The sequence below is a fragment of the Festucalex cinctus genome, chromosome 2, assembly GCF_051991245.1.
Source record: "Festucalex cinctus isolate MCC-2025b chromosome 2, RoL_Fcin_1.0, whole genome shotgun sequence".
NCBI lineage: Eukaryota > Metazoa > Chordata > Actinopteri > Syngnathiformes > Syngnathidae > Festucalex > Festucalex cinctus.
In genome coordinates, this window is record NC_135412.1 from 28765332 (window position 1) to 28782715 (window position 17384).

Sequence of the window (17384 nt, forward strand, 5' to 3'; positions counted from 1 at the left end):
AAATTGCCTTTGACACATGCCTATATTGTATTTATGGAACAAAAATCAATTTTTGTCCCCCACTAGCTATGATTTTTTATTTTTTTGGGGGGGGGCAAAAAACAGAGTTGGGATGTTGATTGGAAAATTCTTTGTGACTGAATGCAGATCTGTGCTCATTCATTGTTTTTGTGTGTGTGTTTTGTAGTCGATGCTAAGGTGATGGTAGTTCAGTTGCCTGCAACTGATTATGGTATTTATCCACAGCTTAGATATTATCCATTTCTAGATGTCATACATGCAGTATTTGAGGCTTGCATGTCCTGACAAAGCAACAAGCGTGATGAATCTTTCATGTTAAGCTGCTCTGAAATATTTAGAGCAGCGGTTCTCAACTAGTAGATCGGGACCTAAAGAGGGTCACGGATTCATTATGAGTGGGTCACAGTCTCAGACAGGTAGCAAAAAATTACAGGGGGTCCTTGGTTTTTGACTGTACCGATATACGACTTTGTATAAAGTTGTATTTTGTATAATTGTTATATTTAACTTAATATAAGCACTTGCAGGTGTCATCTATAACCGTGTGCTCTAAAAGGCACTTTGAACATGTAAGCATAGTGTAGTTATATTTAGAAATGTTATCCATGTTTCCTGAGGCTATTTTTGAACAATACATTGTCAAAAATATGGTTCCCGGTGTGACAACAGTTAAACCGCTGATTTAGTTGACACGACCACAGACAGGAAAGACCCTCAATATGCACCATGTTGACCAGAATGCCTCAACAGGAAGTCAAACGGACGGCAGATAGGGGAAATGGGTGTGTGGGTAGGAGAATCCGGGTTCCTGAAGACACTCACCCTTCCCAGAGCTCGGCAGCGAGGATGAATTGGAGGCACTCAAGGAGGTGGTGGTGATGCAAGAGGGGGCGTTGCCCGAGGAGGCAGGGGACGCCGGGACCAATGTTTCCATGTCGGCAGCACTGTGCGAGTGCGACAGGCAGAGGGCGCTCATCGGCAACAAACCCTCCTGGTGGGAGGAAAACGCAGTCCCGATCAACACGGCGGTTTCTGAAATGTGGACCGCCACGAATGTGTCTGAGCTTCTTACCTGTTGTGGAGTTTGATCGGTGGTTCGGACCAAGCACCAGCCGGGTCGCTCCGCTGAGCGTTCCACTAGCTCCACAGTCTGACCGCAGCGGACGCTGAGCTCGCCAGGCGATCCAGAGGAGAAATCCAGCAATACCACCACTAACTCGCAGCCTCCCGACAGCTAGAAGCATGTTCACAAACATGCAGGTGGATTATTGCAATGCCCAGTTTGCACAGAATCCGACACAGCCAGTGGTGGGAAGTAAAGACATACATACACACTACGTTAATGTAGTTAAGTACATTTTTCTGAAGTCTTTTGCAAGTTACTCTCAAATATCAACTTTCAGATTCTTCTGGTGTGTGTGTTGTGGCCACCTAGGGGTGGTATTAAAGATTATATATGTGGGATAATTTAGGGGTGTGAATTGCCTAGTACCTGATGATTCGATCCGTATCATGATTCATAGGTCACGATTCGATAGCGATTAATCCTGATATGAATTTACAAGTCGATTGTTGCGATTTTTTTTTTTTTTTTACTCAAATATAGAAAATACCATGAAAATTTATTTATTTATTGATCTAAAACTTCAGTTTTATAACTGTGAGCCACTGTATTTAACAAACAGGTTGTAACCTTTTTCATGTTAGAACAGCAATGAAATAAAGTATTAAGGCTTAATGCTCCATTAATATAACATTCTTCCATGCTTAAGGTGTTAAAGTTAGACGTTTTGTTGAATATTTTTCCATCAAAAATGTACATTAAAAAAATCGATTCGGCTGCCTGTTGAATCGATTCGAGAATTGCGTGCTGTAGTATCGCGATATATTGCCAAATCGATTTTTTTTTAACACCCCTATAGGAGATACACGGGGAAGGGTCAGTAAAGGGACTCAGTAACTCAACTCAATTTCATTTATAAAGCACTTTTTAAAACAACTATTGCTGCATACTAAATAGAGTAAAAACCAGTCATGCAATAAAGAATAAATGAATAAGTATCATAAGTAGGTAAATAAGTAAATAAATTAATAATGCAAGACAAATCATAAGTAGGTCAAAAAAAGAAAGAAAAAAAGGCCAAACAATTGCTTGTGTCTCAGAAGTCGGCTCACTCATACAGTATCTTCCAACATTTTTTGCTTGGTGATGTGCCGTGATATTTTTCTTATGTAGAATATGCGCCTTAAACAGTTGGGAAACACTGTTATAGTGTTCATGAAGTGGCCCCGCCCACTGAACACACCCCTACTTGGTCCATGCCAAAATTGACCAGCATGATTTTGGTCCCTGGTACAAAAAAAGTTTGGGGCCACTGGTCTACAAGTAAAGTAGAAATTCAGAATCTGATTGGCATCATGTCAAAAGAGACTGCTTTAGACTGTTTTATATGTTCATTGGTTAAAATACGCAAGATAAAATGTCTCCACTCTATATACAACTAATAGACACAAAAGATTTGATATAAGTTGAGATGAGCTCACTGTCACATAAAGAAATAAAACATACCTCTGCAGCAGAGCAACGACGTGATGTTGTCTTGAACAGTGAGACCATGAAGGGAGGAAACCCCCTCACACACAAACACACGCACGCAAACATGTATGCACACACCCAGTTGCAGCAGTGGTGAGGTCATTCCACACACGCCTCTCACACAGAGCTTGTGACTGTGCGATACCTTGTCGCTGTCTGCGGTGTTTTGGGATGTTCGGGAGGCGATGGAGACTGTGTCGGGCTGACTGCTGGCGTCACCCAAACTGTCGGCGTCCTCGCTGGTCTCTCTGTCAAACAGGAAGTGTTAAAATGTAAAGCAGCTATTCTCAAAGTGTGGAAAGCTGGCTCCCTGTTGTGGATCACAGGGCTGGGCTGCTGTATATGACCTAAAATTTACATCACGGTATAACTTGAAGCCATTCACGATAGCGGTATAAACTTCTGAATCGGTTTTGTAGTCTATTAGCTAAACTATGTTGATAATAAAGTTAAAAAGTCAGGCAAACTAATGTTAAAAGCCTACTGGACCACCTAAGAACTTATTGAGGTGTATCGCCATTCTGAATTTCACTTTAGCTTAGCAGTTAGCAGGGCTTCTCAATTTCTCATTCTCGTCTTTCTTTAGTGACAACAATACTTGTCAAAAGTGTAGCTTATTCATCGAGATGAATGTGAAAATAAGTTAATTAGAAATAATTTGTATCACAGTAGTTCTTAGCCGCGCCAGCTAGCTCATAGCTGGTGTGACGCAGGTTAGCCTAGCACAGGGGTAGCCAACCTTTTTTGACCCAAGTTAAACTTTTTTATACTTATATACTTTAATATACCTTTTAGGAATAAAGTCTATCTACTAGTTTTTGATGAACACTTTGGTTGACAACACTACTGTGTGTCATTATTGGCCATTATTGTGGTACTTGGTCTAAAAAGTTTGCTAACCACAGCTGTAAACACTGTTAAAATGGGGGGTGATATTGGGTGATATAACTTGAAAAAGCTGAATAAAGGTTGATGCACTCGAGAGTTTAACTAGAATTTATGATGTTAAAAAAATTTTCCTAGATTTTTTTCAAGTAAATATCTATTCCCATTTTTTTACAGTGAAAGTTTGTGGATGCGCTTAGTGAAAAACGTCAGCAGGGTTAGGCATACTAATCAAATAATAGAGGGCAACATGGAAACACTGGTGGCGAGCATAATGGTGTCCACAACTTTTTCCCATTCCTTTGAAATAAATATAAAAAATAATAATAATTGATTATTTGCCCATTGTAGGTAACAGAGCAAATGCATGCTGACCTGCGTGTAATACTGCGTTGACGCCCAAGAGTCAGATTGGGGGTTTTCGGAAGGGGGATGGGCTCCCTGAGCGCCCCCCGCAGGTGACCCCGCCTCTCCTGGATCACTTGGCGAATGCTTCGGACCCACTCCTGCTTCAGCTCCAAAGACGATGCCTAGCGGGAGAACGCGATAGGTTGAATGACGAGTCACGTCGCGGATCAGAAACGGAACTAACTGAACATTTACCTTCAGAACCGTCTTGTTGTCCGAAGTTGGCGTCCTTCCAACCCAAAGCGCAAATTTACAAGGATCCCCTTCTATATGCTCAGTCACACCAAGTTCTGATGTCTGACATGGAGAGGGGAGGAAAAAAATAATAAAAAATTTAGCATAGGCCCAATCCAGCTGTCTTCATGCATGACTAGTGGAGACTCAGCGGGTGTTACCCTCAAGCGGCTCTTGTAAAGGTATTTGGTTCGCCCTGATGAATCTTTCATTTCCTTGCTGAAGATGAGTGACAGCTCAAACAGGAAGAGGTGCCGGTCACGCCCCTTCCTGATGAGGGACTTTGGTTCCCAAACGAGAAAAGAGTCCTGCAGCAGGAGCTCACCTTGCACCTCAAGACCCTCTTCAAGACCTGATAATGGCACGTCATCATTATTCCTTTACAAACTGGCCAGTGAAGGTGCAATTAACCTGCGTATCATCCTTTTACCATTCATACAACAACAACAAAAATTGAGAGATCATTATTTCAGTGTACAGTAAGAGCAACTGAGCCCTGCCACGAGGGTTAGGGTAGGTAAATTTAAAAAACAAAACAAAAAACACTGTGACTGTTACATTTAAAGTGTATCTAAGTTATTATATATTTGCTAAAATGCTTTACACTCATATGAACTTTAAGTGAACTACTTTGCACCCATTTCTTCAGATGAACTGTACCAGACACTGTGGCTGTGTTTAAAATGAGTCACACCGTCTGGGGCAGAAGCGAAAACGAGAACTTTCATTGCTAATGGATAATCACATATTTACTTGCAACACACTTACATCAAAGCAGAAAGATATGTTAATCTAAGAAAACGCAGTTTCCCCACCACGTAGTAGTGCAACACCATTTTTTGTAACCGGATAGGGAACAATCCCAAATAAAAAGAGAGGAAGCAAGAGAATTGTCAGAGCATTTTGCCAGTTTGTAACTGACAACTGCTCTCCTCGCTGCGAGTAAAAACCAAATGTCTTGTCTTCTCATCCTTGTTTATGTGTGTTCAATATGTTTTGGTGTGGAAACCTAACAGTTACCTTCTAGCATGCTAACATGCATAGCATCGTTAGCTCTCTTGGGAACACTCAGCATGACATCCAGGCCTTCTTTGATCTCGCCCTTTCCTTCTTCACAACACGCTAACAACTCCTGCAAAAATGCACGTGTGTCAAAAATGGAGCCAATGGTCAGTTACATCGTGTGTCACCAGCTCACCTTCAGCAGCAGTTGATACTTAGTGATCCTCTGAACGGGTTTGATGAGCGCTGATGAGATGGAGTTGGCGAGCCCATGTCTCCTCTGGACCTCCTGCAAAATCAACAAGACTGGAAACTAGTACTGGTCTTAATCTATCTGGACGGTCGGAGCCTGAGGCAAGACCGAGAATTTTGAGAGTCGAGTCAGAGACAAGACCAGTCTGGAGTGTTACAACACTACTGCAAACTAAAACTGATCTGGACAACTGTTGTATGTAAGAAAAAAAAAGGGGGCACTACCTCAAAGAAGCCAGCACCATGCTGCTGGATCAACAAGCTGGAGTCTGGTTTGTTCCTGCAATAAGTCACGTACATGTGGAACTTGTCAGCCTAAAAGGAGGAACACGAACACACTTAAGGGAGGGATCCATTATCAAATGTTTTTTTTTTTTTTTTTACTGTTAAATTAAATTTGGTTACCCAGGTGACAAAACAATGTCCCACATCTTCCGGAAGCTGCTCGTAGTTCTCCAGCTCCTTCAGGAAAATACTAGAATAGACATCGCTCTGTCAAACATACAGACATAGACAGTATTTTGTTCTGATTTTGTACCTGTTATGGAACTCGTAGATATCCTGGATATTCCCGAACACCACATCATCCCTGTTGCTGAGACCAGATGGGACATCTTCAGAGCCGCTCGTCATCTCCCACATGTATGTCTGCAGCAGGTCAGGTCACACAGTAAGGAAGTGTCAGTCGTAGGAAGTAACCAGGTGCAAATAGTCCATTGCTGTACTCAAGTAGATTTTTCAGGTATTTATATTTGATTGATTTTTCTGACCATTAAGCTAAGATAGATATTCCCCATCCATGGTCATATTTAAGAGAATTGTTTGATGTTGTCAGCTCCAAGAATGATTCGTGGCCACACAAATTAAGTATTGGTACTTAACACCCCCCAGGAAGAAGAAAATCATTTGCAAACTCTCAGCCGCAACTATAAATCGGAATTTGTCTCAATTGTTGTAAGTACGGTTCTGCAAAGGAGCTAAAACTCCTTACGCACGCTCTGACAATGAGAGCGCCGCTGCCACTTACTGTAGTGGATGTGCAATTACATTTATTCTAGTACAAAAACAAAAAAACATGCTCACTGAGGTCACATGCATTACATTATAGATTACACCGCAGCTCCACCAGGCGGGCCCGCCCACCTATTTGAGGCCTGAGTTCGCCTAAAAAGCTCCAGCTTAAAAAAATTAGCCATCTAATATGAAAAAATACAACAACTATTTGTTGTTACATTCAACAAAGTTAGCAAAGCTATGAAAAAAAAGTTGCTTTTGATGGCATGAGAGCTTGAACTTTTTTTCTTCTTCTCAGTATGACCAACATGCAAGTGGGAATCTATTTTCAATGTAGAGATGATATTTTTCATGCCAAGTAATCAAAACAGGTCTAGTACATATGAATGCAACAAAAAATATATTTTTACTAGTGAACTTGAGTACATTTAAGAGTCTATTTTGTGTGCAAATCATTTTTTAATGACCAAAGATATTTATTTTTACTTTTTACTTTAGTGCACATTAAAGAGTACGTACTTGTTTTCCCACTTGTATTTAATTCAATGCCTTTAACAGTCTTTTTTTCTAATTATTCACTTCTCTGAGCTTCAATTTAACGACAGTGTGAGTGCTTTCACCACCTCCGGCTAAAACTAATGTTAGCTGTGCAAATTGGATTGAGTAGTACCTCAATGCATTCTTGAAGGTCTCGGACATAGACTCTCTCGGTCTGCAGCAGCTCCGCCATTATGTACCTGCAGCACACACTTGTCAGAAAATATCAAGCACAATACAGTGGTTCTTATAAGTACCACTTCAAACAATATTAAACTACATTTTCATCGAAAAATAAGGCAGAGGCTCTATTTGTCAACATTATAATTGGTATTATTGTAAGCACCTGTAACATCATGTATAGTTTGAACATTAACGCTCCACTTAAACTGAGGAACAAAAAAAAAAAAATTAAACGCATTGCACATAAACTAAATTAAAATTCTATGTAAATGAATGTTTTAAAAAAAAAACATTACGGTAAAAGATTCAATGTAACACTTTGAGAATAGGTAAAGACCACCAAATAGTTACTCACTCTTTCTTGCGGGCCGAGCGCCTCTTCTCATCGCTGACCTGGTGGCTGGGGTCTGATAGATTGACTTCTGGGTCCGAGTCAGACAGACTGTTGGGAATCAGCTCGAGTTCCAAGTCCTTGTTGTCCTAATGGGGGGCGGAAAATAACATCCATCTGTTTAACACGTTATTTTTAAGTTTGGGTAAGAGGCAAGAATTTCTGCCTTTTTACTACATGTCACTGGCACAAATTGATGAACAAAGATGCATCATTTAGAGTAAATAATTAATAATTTTCAGACCAGTTAGGTGAAAGGTCTATGATGTGGTTGATTGAAAATGCTATTGACGCTTACGGTACCTGTGCGCATCCTCCCAGCGCCGTCTCCAGCAGGTGGCGATACTGGCCCATCCTGACGGTGAAGTCCCGGTACCGTTTATCCACGGCAGAAACACAACGGCGAAGCTCCAGGCGGTGGGCGTGGCCTTTAGTTAGCATGCTCTCAGCCAATTGGATGAGCAAGTGAACCTTCTCTTGGGTGTGCTGAGGAGAGAACAAACGGCATCAGATGTTTAATGTCATCACTTTACACAAAATTCCAAGTCATAGACAGTTTGAATATCAACACTCGATATTGGAAAATTAACTCATCTTCACTGAAGCAACCCCTTATGCTCCCAGCTGTTTTACTGGATTTTGACTGATTTTTGCAAGGCCCACAGAATATTGTGTTCTATTGCTATAAAAACATAGAACCAACCAAAAGAAAGATTAAAGTATATTTCTATCTGTTTCCGTTTTCCATCAATTAGCATTACGTTTCATCATTATTCACAAATCTGCTTAGAATTGTGGGGAAACAGCTTGTTTTCATCATGGCCCTGGTTGATCTCTTATACTCTGCTGCCACCTGCTGGCCGTTTTTTGTAATTACTACCATTTTTTTCCCACCCATTCTCTGCAGTTGAGAGGCTTCATCAAAGCCTTCTGTATGCTCTAGCATATTAAATAAATAAATAAATAAATAAATAAATAAATAAATAAATAAATAAAAATGTATGAATACGTCTTTGGGACACATATATTTAAAATAGAACGTGAATGAATTGTTTATAAATGCCACATAAAATTTGTACATAAATAAAACTAAACCAATCACTACTTCAAGATTAAATCCACTAAAAAGTTAAATACCACTGAACTGAACTTAGGCAATGTTTCTTTTACAAACCAACAGGGGGAGCCCATGTACCACACTTTCAGAATTACTAAGCAAGGCTGATTAAAAGTAACAAAAGTAAACCAGTATACTATGTGTATGCCTTGGGCCGTCTACGTTGACACTCTTACCTTAGCCGAAACACAAAACTGCCGATGCTGGTTCAGCAATTCCTGCGTCTCCGTTGCTGTTGCTCCTGGTGACGTGTGTGTAGCCAGGTAGTGGTCCCCTGACTGCGCCAACCAATCTAGAGCCTGTCAAGTCCAAGGTCATTTTAAAAAAAAATAAATGACTCAAGGCATGCACTGACCTCTATATGACTAGTACTACTATTCTTTTTGTTTAGTTTGTATGATCATTCTAATGCTGTTGTAATCTTTTAATGTTTGTTAATTCCCTCATGACCTTTCAAAGACTAAAAGCTGAATATTTCTGCTAGAATTTATGAAAATGTGGTAAATACTCATACAGTTCTCTGTGCTGCTTCAAAGTCCCTTGTGAAAACTGTCCCCACTGTCCCATAAAAGTGCAAATTCACAGTCCATGACTTGGACTTTTCTAGATCCCACCATGACCTTCTAATGACTAACAATGCATGTTTCTGTCAGAACCTGTGAAAATTTGGTGGACACATAAAAATAGCTTCCAAATTCCCACCATTACCACCATTTTCCTTGATTTAATGAGTAAATCCAAAACTTTAGTACACCCGACTCAAATTTGACAGCGTCCTTATACGCACAATTTTTAACACCACGATAAAAGAATGAAATTTTAAAATATTAACCTTTTGTGTACATTTTGGGTCACTTGAGGAAAAGTATTAAAAATTGAGGGCGATAGAATATGTAAGGATTCATAATTGCAATACAGGTAGATAGATAACAATTTCTGGCATTAATTACCTGCTGTGCGTGGTTCTGGAACATGACATACTGCTGGCACTGGTCCAGTCGGCGCTTTTTTAATGTCCAAAAATGGAGAACTCGATTTTCTCTTTGAAGCAATTCACTGAGGATACCTGTGCATGCACACACACAAATGAATGATTTTCTGGGGCTCCCTTACATCTCATCTTCCCATGCTGCGTGTGTGAGTTGGCTTCACGTCACCTTTGACCTGTTGCTCCGGTACCCGCGAGTGGCCAGTCACCTCAGTCACCCCCGAAACGGTGACATTGTGGCCAGAGATGTTGGCCATGGTGACGCTGTTGCGGTGGATGTACTTGAGGAAAACTTCCGCGTTCCGTCGTGCAAGCGTGCAGGCCTGTTTCCATAGAAACAAGAACGTGAAGGACGTTTCATTATGACTCGCAAGTATCTTACAATTGTACTTTATTGTATAGCAGTGGTTCTTAAAACTTTTTGGGCCCAGATGAGGAGTTTTTAAAAATGGGATGACATGATTTTATAACCCCCCCAATTGGGGACTTAGACACCCAGTTTGCAAGCCATATAGCTTTCCACCACACCTTGAGAAAGGCCTCCTTCTGCTCCATGTGTTTATTAATGAGAGGCAGGAGATGCTCAGGTTGTCTGTCTCCGCCCCCGCACCAGTCCTCCTCCCTGCGGTACTCCTGCTCCAGACTCTCCAGCACGCCGCATACCTGCATTTTCAAAGTGCACACACAGTTCAGTATTAGGGACATCATTCAGAATTCACTCACGCACATTATTAAAATGCTCTGGTAAACTACGGATACACAAGTGAAACTCACTCCCCTACCTAAATGATCTTACAAATACGACTGACATTCCCCAAGATCTCAATCAACCAGTCAAAACCTCAAATGCCATTAACAAGTTAAGTACATAGTAAACATCAACAAATTATTTGTACTTCGTTACTTGCGACCACTGATAAACTTCTGCTTACCTGTTGCGATGTTCTGTAGAAGGCAGCAGAAGCGTTGACCAGTTTGAGTCGGTCCTCGATCCGCAGCATCAAAGTCTGCCAATGGAGCGCCACTGTCTGCGCACAGGACCTCACTGCATCTGGATCATAATGGCCTGACCTACATCAGCAAACAAACACAGGTGCAGCTGAGAAGTAAAAACCCATAGACGTTAAATTGATATAAAACACTAAATAGAAAATCAATCAAGGGTAAACATGCAGAAAATTCCATTTCGAATCGCTACTGCCACCTACCACAAAAAATGAAACTGCACACACCCTACTTCGGGTACACAATGAGCACATGACGTCACATTCACGGACAGAGGGCAATAAATTCGAACCAAATCCAGTCTGAAAACTATGAGCCAGAGGCTTGCAGGAAGTACCCATTGTGAACAGCTAAGGCGTTAAACTACCGGTAATTTGAAAATGTTTCCGTCATGGATGGTCAAATAAAAAGGCTAAATTATAGTTATGTTAACTAGTTATGATAACTCTGTAAGTTACAGAGAGCAGCTTTGAATGTCTGCTGCCTTTGCCAAATGACATTCTGTTGAGCAATGAACTGTCCAGCCAAAAAGGCGACACAGTCTTCATATATCTGCGCGGATCCCAGAGTACGAAAATAAGCTTGTTGTGGAAGAGAGTAGCATTTAGCCTTTCTAGTTTCAGCTGTTCTGATCGCCGCTACTCTTAAAATATTTATACCAGTGGCACCAAGGGACTGGCGGCAAAGAAAGAAGTGTAGCAACATCTTCACCGCTAAAATGTTATGTCCAACATCTTTGTACTGGTTTGTGGTGCAAAAAAGACTTTGAACTGCTGTGTTGTGCTGAAAATATCAATTATGTCATTGATTAATGGACTTTGACTCAACTTCCATCACATTGTGGTCGACAACAAAAACGTTTTTAGTTCAATGCCTAATATGCAGTATGTCTGTGGACTAACCTGACTAGCAGTTCTGCTCTCTGCTGTAGAGCCAGCGCCACCTGGTGGGTCCTCTGCAGGGAGTCGGCATGTAGGAGAGCCTGGACATAACACCAGTTAGATGTTCCCCAATGGACACATTAAGCCTTCATTTGTGTGTGAGTATGCAGTAACCTCTATGGCCTGCTGGAGGCGTTCATGTTCCCTCTGCAGCTGTTCAGCTTCCGACAAGCAGCTGGAATTCAGCATGCAGGATGACAGCATGACCTCACCCTCCGTGATCCAACCCAGCACCTGAGCAACGCGCGTGAGTCAGGACCAAAGGTGTGTATTCGGTCTGCAGGTGTGCACGGGTGACCCAGTCGATCTGCAAGTGTTTGTGTGTTACCTGTTTGACCTGGTTCTGCAGGTGCCTAAGCTGCAGGTTCTGTTCCAGGTGTGTGTGAGTGTGATCTGCAATCTGCTGCAGTTCCTTCTGTTTGTCCAGCATTAGGCGTTGCAGCTCCTCCACCTGAGAGGAGAGATCGCCCTCCACCTCTGACAGCTCGATTCCTGATACGCGCACACACAGGGAAACACAGATATGTGCATGTGCCTGTCAGAAAATACAATACACCAATGAAATTCAAGCACATTACTATAAATGAGCAATCGCAAATGATGTGCTTGCTGTGCGAGTGTGTGTGTATCCGTGGCAAAGTCAATGAGCTGGTTTCCATGGGGACCAGCTGAGTGCAGTTTCCATGGCTACCCCATCCCCCTTTCTCCCTCCCCCATTATCCTCCTCTACCCCCCCTCACCCTTAAATCATCTGTATGTTACTGAAGCAGGCAGACTTACATCAGCCGCTCTATATTACTGTATCATATTCTCCTCTATCACATTTTGTTCTATACAGTTCTTTTCTTTTCCATAATGGTACTGATAATGGAAGCAATGGATGTTTCAAGTGTCGGCAAGCTCCAAAGTGAAAATCCCAGACTTCCCTGTCACTCCATCAGGGGAGGAGCAGTGAGGCATTCCCAGCCCCTGACATAGATCTGCCCCAAGGTGTCGTCCCAGTTGGTACAACATCACATTTCTTAGTGACAGCCATGGCCTCGAAATTGTTTCGATGAGAAGTTGAGAACCTCCCAAACAGTGAAGGTCACAGTTTGATGCGGCCATCAGGACCAAATTATCAGCTAGTAGCAGAGATGGCAACTTTAATCTTTCAACACTCTACACCTCAATATCATCTCTATAAACTTGATGGACAGTTTTCTCCTACTACTCTAAATTCAGACATAAGGGTAATTTGCTGAATTGACTTTAAGTGTGCCTATGAATGTCAATCCGTGTTTGTCTAAGCGTGCACTGTGATTGACTGGTGACTAATGTCGGGTGTGCCCCGCCGTAGATGGATGGACAGAGTAAGTGACAGAGGGCAGACAACCTTCACAAGTGGGAGGTTGACTTGCCAGTGTCAGGTTTGATGTTGGAGACAAACAAAAGTACCATCTTGCAGACTGAACACCACAAGAGACAAAGTTGAACATCTGTAATGCACATCGACTGGGTTGGGCAAACGCGCTCTCTCAGTCTCTCTATTTGGTGAGGGTGTAGATCAGGGGTCAACAAACTTTACTGTCAAAGAGCCATTTTAGGCCAAATAAGTAAAAAAAAAAATCTGTCTAGAGCCGCAAAACATTTGAAAATTATCATTAAATGAAACTGTGTGTTATTCTTATTCCAATTTATTGAGTATCCAGAACTGCACCAATTATTATAGAGCTACACCATAACAGAAAAATATGCAGCATCTGATACTTTTAAATGTATTTTTTTTCCACCTTTCATCTTCCGTGAATTGATTTTTTTTGTGTATGTAATTTTTTAATACTTTGTTTTTTCATTTCATTTTTAAACTTTTCTGCCTTTTTGTCAAATTTCTGATATTTTTGGCAATTTTATGGACATATGGTAATTTCTTGCTTTGCTCTTCATTTTTGGGGCATTTTATGGCTATTTTTTAAATATATTTTTTTCCCTGCCGTTTTTCCTATCAATTTTCTGACATTTTTGGCAGTTTTGTGGAAATATTATGGTAATTTTCAGATTTTCTTTTTTTTTTTTTTTGACATTTTATTGATCCCGTTTGAACATTTTCTTTCCTTCCTTTTCTAAATAAAATTGCTGGCTTGTTTTGGGGCAATTTTGTGTATTTTATGATCATATTCAGGATTTCTTCGTTTGCTTTTGGACATTTTATAGTTTTTTTTAACGTTTTCTTTTCTGCCTTTTTTAAAATAAAATGTAATGACATTATATATATATATATATATATATATATATATATATATATATATATATATATATATATATATATTATATATATATATATATATATATATATATATATATATATTTTATTTTATTTTTTTTTTACATTTTTAGGACAGTTTTAAACCATTTTCATCTACCTTCCGTCACTCTTTTTCTGACAACTTAAAATGTTGGAGTCTGACATTTTTTCGAGTATTTAATTATTCATTTTTTATTTAAATCATTTATACATTTGAATAATATTTGATCTAAACAATTAAAAAAAATATGTTAAAAAAAATTCTACTATTTTCTTAGAGCCACGAGAGAAGAACTAAAGAGCCACACGTGGCTCCAGAGCTCCAGGTTACAGACTCCTGGTGTAGATGTACACAAATTTGGTCACCCCTGGTGAGGAGAGGTGTGCAACACGATTGATTTTCCAATCCAGGGGCGTCCATGCTACGTTGAAGAGATGTGCCAAACAAAATTATGTGAAATAGTTAAAATGGGACTGAGACAATGTTCGGTCATGTATACCCAGCACATTAAGTTGAAGATTTCACTCAGGTCAATGGTGTCAAGATATTGATCAAACGAGGGATAAAAACTACCTATACTGATGAGTTATATCTACCAAGAAATGGGTTAGCAAGTTATCAGTATAGCTGTGGTTAAAAATAACCAAGTATATTACAAAAAATTTACTTCAAATATAGTACACAAACTGGCAACCTGAACTCTTCATCCCGCCCAAGTCCAACCTTCAACCTACTCTGCTAGGTCAAAATAATTAACCCAAGCTTGGGTAAAAGTAACCAAAGCTGCTCAAAATTGGTAGCTACCCAGCGAGTAGGTTTGGGAAAACAACCTTACGTTTTTTTAATGTGCAGTCCATCTAAGAACAAACTTAATCAGAGGCCGCAAGAATTCTACTCATCCTTCAACGTAGCTCCAGAATCCTTTTTGAATGGAGCTTTCAAAACATATCAAGCTGTGTGATCCTTTGGCCCGTTTATTTTGATTCTGTTTCTCACAACATAACAGCTTGCACTAGACGTTTGGTGTGTAGCCAAGTGACTGACCTGTTGACTGGACTTCGGTGATGTACTGCTGAAGGTCGTGACCTTGTTGGACCACCTCATAGGTCATGTTGTTCACAGCAAGCCTCCGTTCCATGTGCCTGTAGATCAAACAGTCGACGTCTGGAATATCAGTCTCAAGCAGACGTTTTTTTTCCTCTTTGACATAACATCAAAGTGTCCACCTGTGAATGCGTTGCTGTGCTAACGTAAGTGCTTCTGGGTTAGCTTCGGCTAGCCGCGACGGTCCGAGTGCTTGCTTATCTTGGTTTGTTTCCGAGAGCCGCTTCTCAGCAGAAAGATCCTGGGATTGTTTCTGGAGCTCCTGCTTCCAGGCATCCATCTCCCCAGTTACCTAGGAAACATCGCATTTAAACATCCGGAAGGTTTGAAGGTCATTCTGGAATGTCACAAAATTTTACCTCCAGTATGCACTGTTGTAGGATGCGCAGTTGCAGGTAAACATCCAATCGGATCTTCCTCTGATGGAAAACTTCCTCCAGCTGAACGTGGAACTCTTCTAGTTGCTGCAGCACAGACTCCACATGGGCCACTGAGCTGCCCTGGGGCCTAAAACAAATGCACACCACATTAACTTTGTAATCCACCTCCAGCAATCACCTTCATGCACTGAGCTGAAAACAAACACACCCAAGTACTAAACAAACACATGACAAGAATACTATATTTAGCCCGAGCCAGCTTATACAGGGAAGTAGTGTCCCCAACCCTGATAAACCATGCAGCGATTGGACGGGAGTCAAACTCATCCTGGCGCTCTACCTGAGTTGCAGGATGAGGTCTTCCCCTTCTCTGATGACACTCATTGCAGCCTCCTGCGAGTCGGGGTTAGAGGCCGTGTTAATGTGAGGGTTAGAAGTCGGGGTCAGTAGTGGAAAGGATGTCGGGCCTTTGTGAGAGCGTTAGTGTTTAGTTCTTCTGAGGTCAGTAACAAGCCATTACCTGTGTGTTGGCCTGCTGCTGTTGTTGCTGGTTCATGAGCGTCTGCAGAGCTTCCACCGATTCTGAACCAATGCAGAGGTCGGCCGAGAGTTGCTTCTGGAGTCCTTCCATCCACGACGACAGCTGTGTGTGGGAGGTGGGGATTTTGTTAGAGATCAGGTTCAAGTTTAAGTGTCGCTTCACAGATGTTACCTCTTTGGTGTGCGTGTAGAAGGACACGGCCAAGTCGAGCAGCATCTTCCTTTGTTCCACTTTTTGAATGAACGCCTGCAGAAACACAGATCAATAATCTTATAAATCATTGCGTTTTTTTCCACTCAAAAAATATTTCTTGGCAATATTATGTTTTATGCAGCCCCGCTAGTGTATTGTGGTTAATTTTGCATTAGTAGAATGTGAGTTAAGCAGTAAAATCAGCGGCACATTTTGCCACTGTCGAGTTTAAAATGTCATCACAGTTGCTAAGGTAGCAAGTAACAACCAATCACAGCTCAGCTTCATAAAACAGGTGAGCTGTGATTGGTCATTGCCTGAGCAACTGTGATGTCATCTTCAGTCGAGTGGCAAAATGGCCGCCCCCTGCGATGGATAAAAATGGCTGGATTTTGCTTCATAACTCATATTCCACAAATGTAATATTAATCAGAATGTCATGTTTAGACTACTAAGGTCTCATATAACATATTATTGTCCAGAAATGTTTAAGGTTGACTTCACCTAAATCTGTTTTTATTGGCTGAAGATTGTTTTGTCCAGGTGGGTCACTCACCTGCATACGCAACTCCAAGTCTCGGGCCGCCTGGTAGATCTCTTCCTCCTCACACTCGCCAGATTGAGCCAGTTGGTCAGCTGCTTCCAGAAGCTTCTCAGCATTGGTGTAAGTATTCTAACATTTGTATCAATCACACATGGACAGTGAACAAATGATGACATCACACATGTGTAAAAGGAACTGTGACAAGAGCTGCACTCACCTGAGCCACTTGCTGGAAGTCGTTGTGACGTTTCTGAAGAGCTCGCGCTCGATGCAGAGACTTTCCAACACCGCTGTGCTTGTTGAGGAAAACCTCACCGTGCTGCTCCACCCAGTCCAGCACCTGATGCAGATAGAGGGATAGAGGCAATATCGTGAGACAAAAAGGGTTGCAAACCAGGAAGTAGCCACATCCCATCATTTCAGTAAATGTGAGCATTGCACCTGTCTGACGTCTTGTTGAAACACACACAGCTGAAGGCGCTGGTGGAGGCGGAGCTTACGGTGTTGCCATGCATTCTCCAGGTCATGGTGCCCCTGCAAAAGAGTTGGGTTCATCCACACCTGTCCATCCCTTTACTAATAGTGAAATGCGAAGTGGGCTGTACCTGCATGACCTGGTGCAAAACTCCCATGATGCCATGTGTGGTGGCAGTTAAGTCTGGTTTAGATGACGTGTCATTGTTGTCGGTCACCGTGCTTCGGTTTAGGACGTCCAGCAGGGCTTTCCCACTCTCGCTGACCTGCACACAGACAGGTGAGCAGAA

The 17384-nt window shown here is 41.4% G+C and overlaps 1 protein-coding gene across 4 annotated transcripts in view; it reads right to left on the bottom strand.

Annotated features, from left to right (window-relative positions):
* LOC144014423 (kalirin-like) overlaps positions 1 to 17384 on the bottom strand; it is a 37134-nt gene that overhangs the window by 13866 nt on the left and 5884 nt on the right. For 3 of the 4 annotated variants that reach the window (XM_077514281.1, XM_077514283.1, XM_077514282.1), the window contains exons 10-41: positions 17226 to 17360; positions 17062 to 17154; positions 16838 to 16960; positions 16633 to 16749; positions 16056 to 16130; positions 15864 to 15986; positions 15684 to 15736; positions 15323 to 15470; positions 15086 to 15255; positions 14904 to 15001; positions 11903 to 12066; positions 11689 to 11808; positions 11536 to 11615; positions 10561 to 10699; positions 10157 to 10291; positions 9798 to 9951; positions 9591 to 9706; positions 8817 to 8939; positions 7827 to 8009; positions 7488 to 7612; positions 7083 to 7161; positions 5937 to 6046; positions 5804 to 5873; positions 5624 to 5713; positions 5343 to 5435; positions 5165 to 5276; positions 4306 to 4496; positions 4106 to 4207; positions 3878 to 4032; positions 2763 to 2865; positions 1094 to 1255; positions 844 to 1012 (exon numbers count right to left, since the gene is read on the bottom strand). In XM_077514281.1, the coding sequence (XP_077370407.1) occupies positions 844 to 1012; positions 1094 to 1255; positions 2763 to 2865; positions 3878 to 4032; positions 4106 to 4207; positions 4306 to 4496; positions 5165 to 5276; positions 5343 to 5435; positions 5624 to 5713; positions 5804 to 5873; positions 5937 to 6046; positions 7083 to 7161; positions 7488 to 7612; positions 7827 to 8009; positions 8817 to 8939; positions 9591 to 9706; positions 9798 to 9951; positions 10157 to 10291; positions 10561 to 10699; positions 11536 to 11615; positions 11689 to 11808; positions 11903 to 12066; positions 14904 to 15001; positions 15086 to 15255; positions 15323 to 15470; positions 15684 to 15736; positions 15864 to 15986; positions 16056 to 16130; positions 16633 to 16749; positions 16838 to 16960; positions 17062 to 17154; positions 17226 to 17360 (3910 nt within the window). The remainder of the gene's footprint in view (positions 1 to 843; positions 1013 to 1093; positions 1256 to 2762; positions 2866 to 3877; positions 4033 to 4105; positions 4208 to 4305; positions 4497 to 5164; positions 5277 to 5342; positions 5436 to 5623; positions 5714 to 5803; positions 5874 to 5936; positions 6047 to 7082; positions 7162 to 7487; positions 7613 to 7826; positions 8010 to 8816; positions 8940 to 9590; positions 9707 to 9797; positions 9952 to 10156; positions 10292 to 10560; positions 10700 to 11535; positions 11616 to 11688; positions 11809 to 11902; positions 12067 to 14903; positions 15002 to 15085; positions 15256 to 15322; positions 15471 to 15683; positions 15737 to 15863; positions 15987 to 16055; positions 16131 to 16632; positions 16750 to 16837; positions 16961 to 17061; positions 17155 to 17225; positions 17361 to 17384) is intronic. The other variant, XM_077514285.1, reaches the window with a different exon arrangement.